Raw genomic sequence first — 17,634 nt, forward strand, 5'->3', positions numbered from 1 at the left:
AATAGAAAATAGAATATAATAGAAAGAAATAGAAAGTAGAAATAGAAAATATTATATAAAAGAAAGAAATATTAATAGAAAGAAATAGAAAGTAGAAATAGAAAATATTATATAAAAGAAAGAAATATTAATTAGCCCCACGTGGCAATTTTTGATTGGTTTGGTATAGTTGAGGAACCACCACTTCTATAGTATGATATATCTTTATTTGTGTCTAAAGTGTAATTCTAGAAAATTATTTTTTATAGTCACATAGCTAGATATTATTTAGTAGTAAAAGACTCATTTACCCTTGGCTATCCTTGGGATTCTCTTTCTAGAAAATTCCTCTTTAGTATATTGTATTATTATTATTATTATATATTATCTTTATTTGTGTCTAAAGTGTAATTCTAGAAAATTCTTTTTTATAGTCACATAGCTAGATATTATTTAGTAGTAAAAGACTCATTTACCCTTGGCTGTCCTTGGGATTCTCTTTCTAGAAAATTCCTCTTTAGTATATTATATTATTATTATATATTATCTTTATTTGTGTCTAAAGTGTAATTCTAGAAAAAAAAATTTAATAGTCACATAGCTAGATATTATTTAGTAGTAAAAGACTCATTTACCCTTGGCTGTCCTTGGGATTCTCTTTCTAGAAAATTCCTCTTTAGTGTGTGGATGATAGATAGGTAGATATTATTTAATAGTAAAAGACTCTTTTACCCTTGGTCGTCTCACCTTTCACTCTTCTATATAATAATAATAAAATAATATATATAATAATATAGATAGAAATATATATGTTCTTTCTTTATACTTTCTTCCATTATAACAAAAACATCTTTTAGACGCAATAAATATATACATCAACAAATAGTGTCATTTACTAACATTAATTAATTGTCATTGAACATTTATAAATAAGACTAATTGTCGTTAAAAGTACATATTTAGCTGCAATTAAGCTATCGCCACTAAAGATCATTTTTGGTGTTTGGTGTTGTGTTTGTTTCAATTTGTTTGATGGGGTCCATGGGTCAGGGTAAGTTCTTTCCTATAGGCTATATATACATTATCAAGTAGGGATAAGACACAAGTATCCCCTAGACTATGATCGAAATTTCAAAGATACACCTTAACTAAACTAAGGTCCTACTACCTCCTGAACTAATTTTTTTTTTTAATTTTGTACACCTTTTGGCTTACGTGGCACACTCCGTAACTTCACACAATTGAGACGCGTGAGAGATATTTGGATGCCACATAAGCCAAAAAGGTGTACAAAATTACAAAAGAAATGGATTCAGGGGGTAATAGAACCTCAGTTTAGTTAAGGTGTGTTTCTAAAATTTTGGCCATAGTTTAGAGGGACTTGCACCTTTTCCCTTATCAATTATACTGCGTGTCTGCTGAGTTGAGTATAAATCTCATCATCCCCTCATTGCTATTAATGGATAAAAAAGAGCCCTAATTGAGTTTAGGGAACTGTTGGATTTTCGGGCATAGGCTATGAGTTAATAAGATGATATATATATATATATATATAAATCAAACCAATACTCTGACTCTCTAAGTGCTACTACCAATAATCATATTAATTTTGAGAAAAAATCATCGTGACAGGAAGAAAAAAAAATAAAAATATGTCCCATTTTTAGTTATACTTGATGAAATTTTGAATGGAATTTGGTGGTTTACCTATCCATCATTCAAAAGATGCTAAATTTGATGAGCTTCATTTTCTATCATCATTTCAAAACAATCTTAATAATATAATTAAAATAAGAGACAATGATATGACTTACTTTAATAATCGCGGAAGCACGATCAAATTCCCTAGTTAGTACTAAATCCCCGTATTTTCACATTACATTATCTTTGTTTCCTATATTCTTAATCATGTTCATGTATATCAAGTATATGTTAACTTTGAGAAATATTCTTTCTATCAAAGAATGCTAACATGGAGTAAAGAGGAATATTAATTAATGAGTACAAGTTGGATTTCATTGTAATTAGGAAAGAATATTTATCTACACATTTTCTTTTTTTTACCATAATTTCTATTATTTCCTATTATTTTAAAGAATTACAAAAAATTCTCTTTTCACTCACATTATCTCATTTTCGGATACATCACTTAGAACAACCCCAAATACACGATCTTTCTTCCTCTTTTCACTCCTAAAATTACTTCATTGTATTATCATCAGTTACCTCAATCACTCCACTTTTAGATTTCAAATATTTTCTTTCCAATTCATCACTTGCAGGTTATTGAAGATGTAGTTCTTATGCATCTTCTTCTTCATTCGTTTTTTTCTTTAAGTTCATCGATATCAATTTTCATGTGTATGTACTATGAGAGACTTGGGCCAAGTCTGTCATAGTACGTACACATGAAAATGAAAGGACACAATTTGATGAAGCAACTCCACATGGCCAAGTCTGTCATAGTACGTACACATGAAAATGAAAGGACACAATTTGATGAAGCAACTCCACATGTAAAATGATTAAATGAAATGTAATGCCTGGCATGGTGGAAATTATTGAATCTCTTACCTGTTATCTAATGTTTAGTAAGTAAGCAAGAAAATATTATCCAAGAGTATGTATATATATGTTATCTAGCAAAATATTATGGAGGTGTGTAGACACAGGGATGCTGGTAGGTGGGATGGTCAATGGGTGAGAGTCAGTGGCGAATCTAAAGGTAAATAATAGGGCACCGAAACACGTGGTCTCTTCGTAAAACTAGATATTTTATGTATATATTTTCTAAAATTTGTATATTATTATATTCTGGCACCCGTACTATCTGGTCCACATGGTTAAATGTTAAGCTTTTGACCTTGAGGATGAAGAATCAATTCTCACTTGACACATTTTTCTTGGTGCATCCATGTTCGGATTAATTCCACTTAATATATTTTTCTGGGTGCATCCATGTTTGAAAAATCCTAGATTCGCCTCTGGTGAGAGTTGGGTGGTGGGAAACAGTGGCAGACCCAAAATTTTCGTTCAGGGAGTTCGAAAAATAAAAGTATAAATGTGTAAATAAGCAAAACAAAATTTCAAGGAAGCAGTAGTATATAATTTTAGTGGCGGATCCTTGAATTTTTTTGGGTTTAAAACCACACTTTTAGCATGTTTTATAAGATTAAAAAAAAAAAAAAAAAGTGAAAACGGAACTAAAACTAAAAAAAAAACATAAACTAATAAAGAAAAAGAAAACGCTAACAGAGGGATTCAAACCCTCGACGTGGATCTTTGTTTGAAGGCAACCTGCCGTTGGGCTATCAGTTTCTCTTTGTCATTGAGGTCATTGAGAGGGTTCAATATATATATATATATATATATATATATATATATATATCCCATAAATACAAAAAATTTACCTTATATATACCGTGTAATTTTTTGCCGAGAGGGTTCGGGTGAACCCCTGGAACCCAAGTGGGTCCGCCCTGGTGGGAAAGAGATAATAAACTTGAAACGTCATTTATGCAACCTATTTTCCCTACTTCTATTAGAAAAGCCATTTTCATCATTTTTGTAAGGAGCTGATTTTCTTAGAGAATTTTTTTTCAAAACATAGAAAAATGGAAGAATATAGTTAAGGGACTATTTTAGACCTACACGAAACATGAAACACCATTTTGCGTAAGCTCTTACATCAGTAACCTTATAAAAGCACCTTTCTTGCTCTTCATTTGCAACTGAATAATTTAACACACTATAGCTTTTTCAGTTCTTATTGAGTAAAGATGACTAAATTAGCTGAGCTAAACTTTGTTGTGGTTCCTTTACTTTCTACAAGTCGCCTCATACCGGTGGTGGACATGGCCAAATTGTTAGCGATGCAAGGCGTGACAGTCACATTACTCACGACAGCTCTAAATGCCGCCAGATTCACTGCAGCAATTGATCGTGCCATCCGTTCTGGACTCCTCATTCGGGTAGTGGAGCTCGAGTTTAAAGGTAAGGAAGCAGGATTTCCAGAGGGGTGTGAAAACCATAATGATGCGCCTGGTCTGAACTATCGAAGACAGTTCTTTGCTGCAATCGATATGTTACAAGAAGAGGCTGAAAAGTTACTTGAAGAAATGAAGCCTAAACCGAGTTGCATTATTTCTGATACGTTTGTTACTTGGACAGTTGATACAGCTGACAAGTTTCAGATTCCAAGAATCGTTTTTGATGGAATGAGTTGTTTCACTCAAATGTGTAAGCATAACTTGCACATATTGAATGATCAAAAACAAATTCCTGAATCAGGGACTTTTGTCATACCTGATTTGCCAGATAGAATTGAAGTCACTAAAACTCAGCTGCCTGCGTATTTCAATCCAGAAGGAACAGTTTACGTGCAAGATATTCGCGACAGAATAAGAGCAGCTGAAAAGAGTGCGTATGGGATTGTGATCAATTCTTTCGAGGAGTTGGAACAAAGGTATGTAGACAAATTCAGAAAACTTTATGATAATAGAGTTTGGTGCATTGGACCTTTGTCTCTTTGTAACAATGACGATCTTGATAAAGTTCAAAGAGGGAATAAGGCTTTGTTTGACAAAGAGAACAGTATAAAGAAATGGCTTGATTCTAGGCAGGCAGAGAGTGTTGTGTATGCATGTTTTGGGAGCCTCGGTCATCTTACAGTTGTACAATTTGTGGAGCTTGCTTTAGGCCTGGAAGCATCAGGTTATCCATTCATTTTAGTCATAAAAACAGGGGAAGGACAAGCAGCAATAGAGGAGTGGATATCGAAAAATGGATTTGAGGAAAGAACTAAAGAAAGAGGGCTTTTGATACGCGGCTGGTCACCACAAGTAGTAATTCTATCACACCTTGCAGTTGGTGGATTCTTGACTCATTGTGGTTGGAATTCAACTGTTGAAGGGATTAGTGCTGGTGTACCTTTGATCACATGGCCTTTATTCGCGGAGCAGTTTCTTAATGAGAAATTATTAGTACAAGTATTGAAGATAGCTGCGGGTGTTGGAAGTAAGTCAGTTGTGCCTTTGGGTGAAGAAGACAAGTTTGAAGTCCAAGTGAGCAGCAACGTAGTAACGGAGGCCATAATAAAAGTGATGGATAAGGAGAAAGAAGGAAGCAAGATTAGAAAAAGAGCTAGAGAACTTGGAGAAATGGCAAAAAGGGCTGTAGATGGTGGTGGATCTTCTCACCTCAATGTGACACTTTTAATCAAGGAAATACAAGAATTCCAACTGAACCAATCAGCCAAAAATGCACTTGTTTGATTAGCCAAAATGTTACTATTTCCGGTTTTGAGTGTGATACAAGTCATTTTAATTTCCATGAAAAATGATTTCCTACAAAATAAATGTGTTATGTTACCTTGTTTGGTTGGGTTGGTGAATGCAAATTATTTTTAAAACAGTTAGCATCCATGTTCTTAAAAGTCGATATACTTTTTGTGACTTTATTGATCTGCTGGATATTCTCACCTCAGTGTAACTCACACTTGTAAATACACCTCGTAATGATGAATATTCATCAATCAAAATCTCAACACGTAAAACATATTAGTGGAGTAATAATCAATCAAGGAGCAAGAGGGAGTGGTGGAGACAAAGAAATAACAGGGAGTAAGAAAAGAAGGCGAATCCTTTGGTCCCTCAACAGCTTTACAAAAACACCTTCTTCAAAACTGAAAAAATTAAGAAATACATTTGCCAATAAATGTATTTGCTCTCTTCCGGTACACTTTACACCCATCTCCTTGTTACCTGCTATATTTGCTACAATTGAACGGAAGGCCGTCTTTCAAAAACAACATCTTTATCTCCATGAGGAATTTGAGTAACACGTGCGGCTTTGGTGTTATTTTTGGGTTAGTAACAAGTGAAACAACTAACACGATATCTTAGGATGCGTTTCAACATAATTTTAAATCAAATTGATTATAACTTAAATTTTGTTAGAATATGTAAATTTAGATTTATTAAATTGCATTTTTATCTTATTTTTGGTGAAGAATTTACTTTTAGGACAAAATAATAATATAGAAATAAGCTAAAAGCTGAAAATTGAATATCCTCAAATATAAATATTTATATAAAATTTCTCGAATCAATTCAAGCTTCGAATCAACACTAGATTTTGGATGACTTAAATTGAACAAATCAAAATAAATTGGATTAACAAAATAAGCAAGTTATTAACCTCATCCAAATTTAAATGGATTGGGCGGCTCATAAATTTTATGGTTTTCCAGCCACTTAGCAATTCTAATATTCTTAACAACTCTATCATGAGTCTCTTGAACAATTATCTTAATCATACAGTTGAGTTATTTTTGGAACGTGACTTTTAATCTTATGTTATACGGAGTACTATAACAATATAGTAATTATTTTTTGGATAAACGATGATATTATAAAGGGAACTGGCTCACCTCCAGTATCTCTTTCCTCCGGTCCCTCCAGTTCCCCTTTGGATTGGTGACATGTGTTATCTAACAAAATAAAAATGACTAAGATTCCCTTTTCCAAATATGACTCTATGCACATCTCCTCAGAGAATCAAACTCAATATTCTTTTAATGTACCCTCGAAACTCACCAATAATAATATATTTAATTATTAAAAAAAGCTCAGTCATTTATTTTATAGGAAAATTATTTTCACTCAATTTTATTTTAAAAAAAATAAAACTCCCTTTTCAACTATGAACAATAATTAGATTTTCCCTTTTATTCTAATTAAATTATTTTAAATGCATTATATCATTTCATTTATTTTTTTACTTTATTAAGAATCATGATATCTTCATTATTTTGAATTTATGTAAAACAAAATTTCATAAAAATACAAACATTATCTTTTATACGAAAAAGTGAGAAATGCTAATTAAATATATAAATTAATGATATTTTATAATGAAGTAAATTAGCATAATGAGAAAATTAATTTTGTTCAAAATAATCAAAACTCTAATATTTATTTATACAAATGAAAAACATAGAATAATAAGTTAAAAGCAGCCATAGAGAGTGGCTAATTTTATTTTATGTATACTTTGTGATGAAATATATGTGTCCATCACTAGTATGGATCAGGTCCTTGACTCAGCAAGAGCAGTCCGGAAAGTAAAAAACTTAAAAATAAAAACACAAGAGAATTTTTACGTGAAAATTAGGAAGGAGAAAATCACGACTTGTCTCACAAGATTTCAACTCAACTCCATTAATATTCAACAAAGAGCTAAGATTCAGATTACAAACTCTTGTAACGTAGGAATTAAACTATTAATCTATTCCCCTCACTGTAACAACTCTGTTACACAAAACAGAATAATATCTCTATTGTACACTACACTAACCAAACCTAGCTGGTATAGAATTCAAGAACCCGACATGGTTAACTCTAGCTATACTCAGAATAATGAAGAAAGATCCGAACCAATCTAATCAATATATATATATATATATATATATATATATATATATATATATATATATAAAGCTGGGAAAAAAACGTTGATGTGGCATGCTTTATTGGCCTCTATTACTATTTATTTATTTTCTTACTATCAAAATAAATGATGTAACGGCTAAGAACATAGTGGTCATTTAGTATAATTTAACACGTAGTAATTTCTCTAATTAAATTTAGGACTTTTTTCTAATCCACATAACTGATTATCTACAAATTAGCACTAATTAGAAAAGTTTAATTTTTTTAATAATTGCAGCATTAATGATTATATTTAATTTCTAACAACTATTTAAACTCTGTTAATCCTCACTATTTTCCTAAGCATATTCTCTCTACAACTAATTAAATTCCTTCCAAGGCTTAAAGGTACATATTCATTCTCTATCTCATTAACAATTTTCCTCTTTCATTTCACATATGTAATCAGCTGCTAGGCTGTTTGATCTCTCTTCCTTTTTTTAGATTATCTCTAACTACAGATGTCAAATTGTGGAGTGGTATTCGGCTAAAAGTTTATATTTATACTACATTATTGGCAAATAATAACTTATTGCTTTATATTCTATGCATAATTGTATTGTTAGCTTATTATTTTGAGTTTTTTGAGCTTATTATGAATTTTATGTGTGTAGAAAATGTATCAAATGAACATGATCGAAAAAGAGGTGATTCTGGCTCCTTTTGAAACAAAGGAATAACGATTGAAGGATAACTAGGTCCTTGCCTCTCGAAACACACATGTGAAGAAAAAAACAAGAGATTTTAAAGTTGATTGGACTTGCCACTGATCCTCTTGAAGTTCAAGCCAAAAAAGATTATCTCAATGAATTTGGATTAATGATTTGATTCCTAATGAGAAAAGAACATGTGAATTTTGATCCATTTTTTGATTTAGTATATGTATCAATTATTTGTTAATATATATGGCTTCCAAGTTCCAACTAATTATAGTCTCCTTGTGAATTATCATTATTTTATTTATTTTAAAATTTTCATCATTGAAATGATCTAATTGTCCATTCTCCATAAATATAGTAGAAAGTTATTTCATTGAGAAATGCGTATATTTACAAATTATACTAAGAATGTCTAAGAATTTTCTTCTATTATTTGAATTAATTAAATTGTTCCAATTCATATATAAATGTTGAAATAGTATGATGATTTTAAAAATATGATTTTGAGAAAAGTTAAGAGGAAGTAGTCAAGAAAATTTTGAAAGCAATTAGAGAAGGGGTACATTACTTTTGGCTAAAAGTTTTCTCACCGAACAAGTTGAGGCTTATAAAATTTCGTGACATTGTTCTTCATCAATACATTTTTAATCATTTTAAAATTTTGGATTATAAATTAGTAGAGGATAAATATTGCATATTTTGAATATTTTACAAAATTAGATTTATTTATTTTTTCTTTTTACTTTGTAATCTATAAATTGTTTTACATAAGATATGGGTTATATTAACAAATATTTTTTAATGTTTGAATATCTACTTTTAAATTTAAAATTAGAGAATTTTATAATTGCAAATTTTAAAAAATCTAAGCTATGGACTTAATTAATTATAAAATAGGTGATATGCAAAGTTTTCGAACTAATTTGAGAAAATAACTAAATTTGTATGCATAAATACATGAAGATTTCATCCATTAATCCATATTATATCTTGGATAAACTTGTAACGAGGTCATATCATATTCCTATTGTACTATTCCTATTATCTAATTTTTCACTTTTTAAAATTTGTTTCTCTCTTTTTAATTTGTTCTTTCTTAAGAGTCAAATGATATAAATTTCTATCAAAATTTAGTTAATATATATCTTCTTACTCATATTGAAAAATACATGAGTAAAATTATAATTTATAATACTTTTCATATATAAGCTTAGAGAAAGACACTGTTAGTTGTTAATTTTGGTCATAGGATAATAACCAAGAACAGAGTTTTAATACTTATAATTAAATAAAGGAAAAATATTATTTCAAAATTTTAATCTTATAATCAAAAGAAATTGTAGTAAATACCTTTTAAGTTTTAACCGTCTAATTGAAGAGGAGCTATTCCATTGTAGTGGGTTCTTATATTTCATTTTTCCCTTGATATGTTTAGTTTCATTTATTTTTTATTGTTTTATTCTTAATGAAGGAAATTTTTGGAAAACAAATATGTCATATATCTGATGAAAGAAACAAACCTACTACTATTAGAATCACATATACTGTATTTAAAAATGCAAATATTTTTATATATTTTCATTTTTTGAAGAAGATATAATAATAAAAAGAATACCATTCATCTAACTCTAATTTTAATAACAAAATTATATAAGAAAGATTTCATGAATATTTTTAACTATTTTTTATGCATTGACATGAAAAGTTTTATCATATTTGTTTTACAAAATTTGTACTTTAGAAATATTTTCTAATTGATTAATTTATCGCGTGAAGCGCGGATATGTTTCCTAGTTTCTTTATAACTTAGGAATAGATCTTACATATAATAAGCATAGAAGACTGGAGCTAACTTTCATATCGGTTGTAAGCAGTGGCGGAGCTAGGATTTTCTTGGAGGGGGTTCAACTTATAAGAAGTAAATAAAAAAATGGAGCAAAACGGATCGGGAAAGGAAAAAACTATCCTTAATCCATTAAATTTAATTTGCCTTTTCATGCCGCGTTTAGCATTTCTTCCTACTTTTGTCGTGCTTCATTGATAACTTTTTAAAAAAAAAAGTGATTTTTTTCTTTAATTTTTTATTATTTTACTTTATTTTGAATTTTTAAAATAAATTAAATAGTATTCATTCATATGTTACTTTAAAAATTGTTAAATACTCTTTAAAATGTGTGGTGATTGAGTTACTAATATTATAATGCATATTAAAAGGATAAATAAATGGCATCGCCAATTTTTTGTTCATTTATTCAATTTATAAGGTTTTCCGTCGGTAAAAAAAATGAATAAATCAAATAAATGTAGTTTATGTCTCTCTAGAATAGAACTGAAAAAATGAGAAAGAAATATGATGAATAATCATGCCTTTCAAATTTATTTGTTCGATTGAGTTTAGTTTAACTTATCTTTAAAGTATTTTTTCTCTATCTCAATTTCAAGTTTAAGAATAATTGACAGTTTTTTAAAAAGTTCTTTTGAATTAGTATATAAATAGAGAGTTATGTAAAAATAAAATGAGCAACATAGATAAAAATAATAAAATACAAAAATGAAAATAATGTGCCTTAAAAATTCGAACAAATGAATATTGAAAAAAGAGAAATAACATTAAGGGGTCGTTTGGTTTGAATATGAGTTATGATGGGATAAGTTATGTTGGGATAAGTTATGTTGGGATTAGTTATGATGGGATAAGTTGTCCTGGGATTATTTCTTATTGAGTGTTTGGTTTGTTATATTCAAAATAATATATATTGATAAATTTTAAGAACAAGTTGTTTGTTTACAAAATTACCCTTCACTTTATTTAAACTTTTTAAATTTTTCTTTGTGAGCTTTAGTTATTCATTTTTTAAAATAAAACTTTTATTTTTTTTAACTTAAATATTTTTGTTTATGTATTCCCATGATAAGTACCATGTGTATTTAAAAATATAACTTTTTTCTTATTTAGCTTAAAAATAGAACTTTCCTCTTAAGTTTATTAAAGAGAAGAAAATTTATGAGAAATCAAAATAAAATAAACATAAGAATTAGTCAAATAAATTCATAAATAAAAATTATATTTATATAGTATAATTTTTTAATAGAAAAATATGTATAATTATCATAAAAATAAGGAGTAGTAAATATTATTATACATGGTATTAAAAAAAATGTAAATATACATAAATGTAAAAAATGATATATAAAAAGGATTTAAAGGGACATATTTGTCATTTACCTATTCTATCTCGGGATAAGTTATCCCGGGATTACTATACCACCCATGGGGAGGGATAACTTATCCCGGTACTAATTATTAATCCCGGGATAAGTTATCCCGGACTTGCCAACCAAACAACATAATTTTTTTTTTATCCCATCACTATTTCCTTATCCCATCACTATTATTTCTAATCCCTCACACCAAACGAGCCCTAAAAGATGAAAAAAAAAAAAACAATAAAGCTTCGGCCCAAAAATGTTCTCAGTCTTGCTATTTGATTTTCCAAATGAAGAAAACAAGAAAAATCAAGGAAAGTGTTGCTGCGCAAAATTGAACCCATGACGTCCAAGCGAATTCTTGAACCCCCTTTAACACTGAGTTAGCTTCTTTACATGTGCTTAGGGGGTTCATTTTAATATATACACACATAAAAACAAAATTTGACCTTATATATATCGTGTAATTTTTCGACGAGGGGGTTCGGGTGAACCCCCTAACCTCCCTGTAGATCCACCCCTGATTGTAAGTAGGGGTGTCAAATGGGCGGGTTGGGTTGAAATATAAGATATTAAAATGGGTTGAAAAAGGAATCGGGTTGGGTCTTGACCCGCCCAAGTTTACTTTGGGCTCAAATGGGCTAAAACACGGGTTGGATCTTGACCCGCTTAATCTCAATAATTTTAACATAGTGATATTTAACTTTTATAATCACAATTTGAATTTTAACTCAAGAATTTTTTATAAAAAAAAATAACAAATCATATATATATATATATAAAGGAGAATGCTAGACTTGCTCATGTGACATGCTTCTAAGGGATGGATTCTTATTCATCTTTTTTGTGGTTTTTTTTTAGCTTTTTCTTCATTTTAAAATACATAAAATATTATTTAAAGTTTTGCAGACTATTAAAGCATAGTAGTTAATTCTCTCCTCATTAAAGTATAAACATAAAAGCTTTAGTTACCAATTCTTTATCATCATAGACTTTCCCTTATTTATAAAATTTAAGAGGATTTATTCCTTATCAGTTAATTGTAGAATTTGAAAAAAAAAATTCACAAGTTATTATTCCTTATCAGTTAATTGTAGAATTTGAAAAGTTTTTCCACAAGTTATACAAGTTTAATTTGGAATATACTAATATATTCTCTTATTATAGAAGTGGCAGTTAGGTATAAGCACTCAGGACACCGTCGACATGTCTGCTGACGAGAATTAAAGTTAAGTTTGAGGATAGTTTGGTTATTTAGGTGATATTTCATGCAGATGGTGGTTGTACTTGATGCTATTGAAGTTGAATGTGCATATCATTTGGACAAAAAGACCTCTATTAAATATTTTATTTCCACTTTGTGCAGCATGGTATTTCTAGAGTATCTAAATACTTACGTTACATTTAGCAATGCACTTTCCATTAGTTATCTAAATTATTCTTATGAAACGCCTATTAAAATTTTAAAAGTTTTTACCGATATTAGTTAATTGTCATTAAATTCAATATTACTGTAGACTTTAATGACATTTAAAAAGAATATTAATTGTCACTAAAAATATATATTTGACGAAAATTAAGTTATACTTGTTAATTAATTGCGGTTAAACCCGCACCAATTTATTTTACTGTCATACAAACATATATCAATTCCGCTTAAAATTTTCAATGTTAATAATATTTGGGTGTATTCATTTTACACACAATGGGATAATTTATTGTACACATAATTTATTTTATAAAAATTTAAAATTATTTCATCAACAATACTTAAAGATGTGTTCTACTTCTTTGCTTAATAGTCTGGTTCTAGATTAGGCTACCATGTTTCATTATGTTTTCTTCTTTAAATTTTTATGTTTTATTACTTTATAATAAATAGAAAATTATAGTAAAAGTATTATAAGTTATAATAATTAATAGTTTAAAATATTTGGAAACATATATAAAAAAATTGTTAACTCTCAAAATTTCATCTATACCACATAAATTGAGATAAAAGTATTATAAGTCATGATCATTAATAGCTTAAAATATTTGAAAACACACACACACACACACACACACACATATATATATATATATATATATATATAGAACTCTCAAAATCCACCTATACCACATAAATTGGGATAAAAGTATTATAAGTCATAATAATTAATGGCTTAAAATATTTGAAAATATATATAAAAAAATTGGTTCTCTCAGAATTCCATCTATACCACACAAATTGAGATAAACGGAAAAATATACATTATGTAAAATACATAAAAATATACTATAAAATCACAATAATTAACAAGTTATATATCAAAAAGAACTTATTAGAATGCTGGCTAACTTTTGAAATTTTATTTGTATCATATAAATCAGGACGAATGAAGTGATATATATTATATAAAAAATACATTTAAAAAAATTCTATAAATCACAATATTGGGACAAAAGTATTTTAAAAATTGGTTGACTCTCAAATTCATTTGTGTCACTTAAATTGGGATAAAAAAAGTAACATACATCATATGAAAAATATGTAAAACATATTATAAATGGTAATAATTGGTAACAACTTAAAATATTTAAAAACATACTACAAAATTGGTTGACTTCAAATTTCATATGTATCACATACATTGAAACAGAAAGAGTAATATATATTGGGCCCAATGCTGGCACGGGTCCCGTATCTAGTTCTACTATATTATAAAAGAGAGTTTAGGCCAAGTATAATATATAATATTCAAGATTGGGACTTTTCCCAATCTTGAATATTATATATTAAACTTGGGACTTTTAAAATTCTATTTTATACCCAAGTATAATATATAATATTCAAGATTGGGACTTTCTTGAATATTATATATATAGTAGAACTTGGGCATAAACTCCCTTTTAAAATAATGTATATATATATCTCACAAATGGAAAAGTCTCAATCAAGGAAGCAACATATATCATTTACAAATGACTTAAAAAGCTTTAAAATACTTAAAAGCTATATAGTAAAATAGGTTGACTCTTAGAATTCTATCAGACTCACATATATTGGGACAGAAAAAATAACACATATCATTTTAATATTATCAAAAAAGTATTATAAATAATAATAATTAACAACTTAAAATATCTGAAAGAGATTTTAAAAGGATTAATTTTGTAATTTTATCCATATCACATAAATTAGGACAAAGTGACCAATAATGTACATTATTTCAAAGTTACATAAAAATATTATAAATCACAATAATTAATAACTTCAAACATTTAAAAAAAAAATGAAAATTTGGATGACTCTCCAAATTTCATTTGTGTCACATAAATTGAGACAACAAAAATAACATATATTGGGTCCATTTTAATTTATCTGTCTTATTTTTTTTATATTTAAAAATTGCGTAAAAATACTATAAATCATAATAATTGACAACATAAAATATGTTTTGAAAAAAAATACAAATTTTTTTACTGATTCTTGAAGTGAATTTATCGTAAAAATACTATAAATCATGATAATTGACAACATAAAATATTTCAAAAATGTTGTATGTGGGTAGTCTTATTATGCTTTAAATAGCGTAAAAGAAAGTACAGGTTTGAGATAAAAAAACTTATTCCTTTATTCACGCAAACAATCGCTTCAAAATCTCGGTTATTAGCCCCAAAATATACCATTTATATTATTGGGCCCGTGCATAGCACGGGCAACATTATCTAGTATATATATAAAGTAGAGTAGCTATTCACAAAATATTTCAAACAATATGGTACAAACTATAAGGTATTCACCAACTTATATTGATATGTTTATTCTTACCAGAGCACCAGAAAAACTAATGGTTTGATTAGCTCTTTTCTCAATATTTCATTTCTTTGTACGGTTGTGTTTCAGATATTTTTTTTGTTTTAATTATTTTCTTTACCTTTTAAATTTGGCAGGAACATCAAACAAGTTTCATTGAACATGCTTTTGTGATAGGAAAATGCAACAACGCACCAAAATAGTAAAATAAATCATGAATGAAAAAAAGATAACAAGCAATGAAAAAGGAACAACAAAAACGATAAAGCTCCATGAAAGCTAATTAGAGAGAGAAGAGATCTCAGAACGAACAAAAAATTCATGGACTTCTTCGCTTTGTCTCTTTTTTCTTATGAAAGAGACAGTATCTCGTGAAGATATTGAAGATGTTGTTTTAGACATCTTTTTTGTTTTAATTATTTTCTTTCTTGTCTTTATCTATTTAATTTGGCAGAAACATTAAACAAGTTTCATTGAACATACACATATCAATGAGAGGGAAAACTCAACAATGCACCAAATCATGAAGGAGAGAAACATACCAAGCAACAAAAAAAGAATCACAAAAACGACAAAGCTCTCTGAAAGCTAATTTAGAGATGAGGAGTAGAGATCTCATAATGAAAAAAAAAAATCGCCGACTCCTTCACTCTGTCTCTTTTTCTAATGATGATGGAATGTTATTTCTTCATGAAAATAGAAAGAGGCAGTATCTCAAGATCCTTTTGAAGATATTGATCTAAGAAGAAAAATCATGTAATAACCATTTTTCTTTATAATAAATGACTTTTGAAAGGATTTTGCACTATAATTCCTTCTACAAAAAAATATATTTTAAGAAGAAAAAATCATTTTGATTGAGAAATTTATAGAAAGAATGATAAGTGGTTCAAGGGCAAGAAGAATTATTTAGAGAGAGAATCAATTTACTTATGGAATTCCTATTAAATTAGGAGAAAATAAGGAAATGTATATTTTAATTATTGTTGTAAAACTAAAGCAAAATAAGACAAAAAATATAAAAGATGAAAACAATAGAAATATAGAGACAAGATATGAGAGTATATCTTATTCTTCAAAGTCTTCAAGTGTATACAATATGAACCCTTATGCCTCTAATTATAGTGTAATGTAGAGGCATACAAAAGCTTAATCAAAAAAATGACATTAACATGAATATAATGGGGAGATTATGGAAGTGAAAGGTTACAAGAATAATGGTTATAAAGGTGTAGGTTATGGTTGTCTTCATAATGGAGGAAAGTAATGGAGTAACTTTTTGATGTAGTGGACATCCACAATATATTATTTTATAACAATTCTCCTTTTTTTCCCCTTAAAAAACGTTTTTTAATTCCCCCCCCCCCCCCGCTAAAAACTTTTTTTAAATTTTTTTTTTTCTTATTTATCTTTAATTAAAGTTTGTTTTATTTTCTTTTATATATTTTCAAATGAAGTTTTTTATTTTCTTTTATATATCTTTAATTAATGTTTATTGCTTAGAATAATATATATATGTGTGTGTGACATTTTTTAGTTCTAAAATTTTATTTATATTTTTGTAGTTTTTTTTAAAAAAAAAATTATATTATTTTTTTAATTTTAAAAGACTGAAAATTTTACTTTCAAATTTTGTTGAATATCAAAGGTGACCATATTTAGCATTCATCATCAATCATTCTATTTTCTTTTACTTCCTTACCTTAATTTGATCATTACTCTCATTTATATCATTTCCTTAAATCACTTATTTTTTACTTTTTTTTAATTAATTTATTTACTACAAGAAATTAGTTATTATAACTTGGTAAAAATTGTATATAATTTTTTACGAAATTTGATTACTAATTTTTTGAATTTAGATAATTTCTTTTGCTATATGTTATAATAAAGTTAAAATTTGAAAAGGATGACACCCTTTTTACTTTAGATATTTATTTATTTTTATCAAAAAAAAAATTTACATTTTATTTTATATTTTCTTAAAATAATTACTAAAAATTGTGTCCGGAGGTTTATCTATTTATTTATTTTTTTCTAATTTATGTTTTTGGATTTTTTCTAATTCTTAAAAGACTGAAAATTTTACCTTAAAATTTTACATAATATCAATCATGACCATATTTAAATCCTTGCTATTAATTTTTTAAATTTACTTTCCTTAATATCATCATTAATGTTATTTATATCATTTCCTTAAATCACTTTTTTCCTTTCTTTGTTTATGTACTATTTATTTATTTCAATGATTAATTGTTATAGCTTTATAAGAATTTCATGTTTTATATATAAATAGAATTTGATTTGCCATTTATTTCTAATTCCATTTTTTTTCTTTTAAATATTTTTCCCTATCTATCTTTAATTGAAGTTTTGTTTTATTTTCTTTTATATATCTTTGTTTGAAGTTTGTTTTATTTTTTTTAATATATCTTTAATTAAAGTTTATATTCTTAGAATAATTATATACTATATATATGACGTGACATTTTCTAAGGCC

The 17,634-nt window shown here is 27.7% G+C and overlaps 1 protein-coding gene across 1 annotated transcript; it reads left to right on the top strand.

The window, feature by feature from the left end:
• The first annotated feature begins 3,758 nt into the window (after positions 1-3,758).
• On the top strand, positions 3,759-5,252 carry LOC125824845 (UDP-glycosyltransferase 73C3-like). The gene has a single exon (XM_049504199.1). It carries the CDS (start codon positions 3,759-3,761, stop codon positions 5,250-5,252), a length of 1,494 nt encoding a protein of 497 aa, XP_049360156.1.
• The last annotated feature ends 12,382 nt before the right edge of the window (positions 5,253-17,634 follow it).

Source organism: Solanum verrucosum, unplaced genomic scaffold (genome assembly GCF_900185275.1).
Source record: "Solanum verrucosum unplaced genomic scaffold, falcon-dt-bn FXZP01000080.1, whole genome shotgun sequence".
NCBI classification, from domain to species: Eukaryota; Viridiplantae; Streptophyta; class Magnoliopsida; order Solanales; family Solanaceae; genus Solanum; species Solanum verrucosum.

Bases quoted from the DNA above. Each gene is read 5' to 3' on its own strand.
- LOC125824845 (XM_049504199.1), top strand. From the start codon at position 3,759: ATGACTAAATTAGCTGAGCTAAACTTTGTTGTGGTTCCTTTACTTTCT.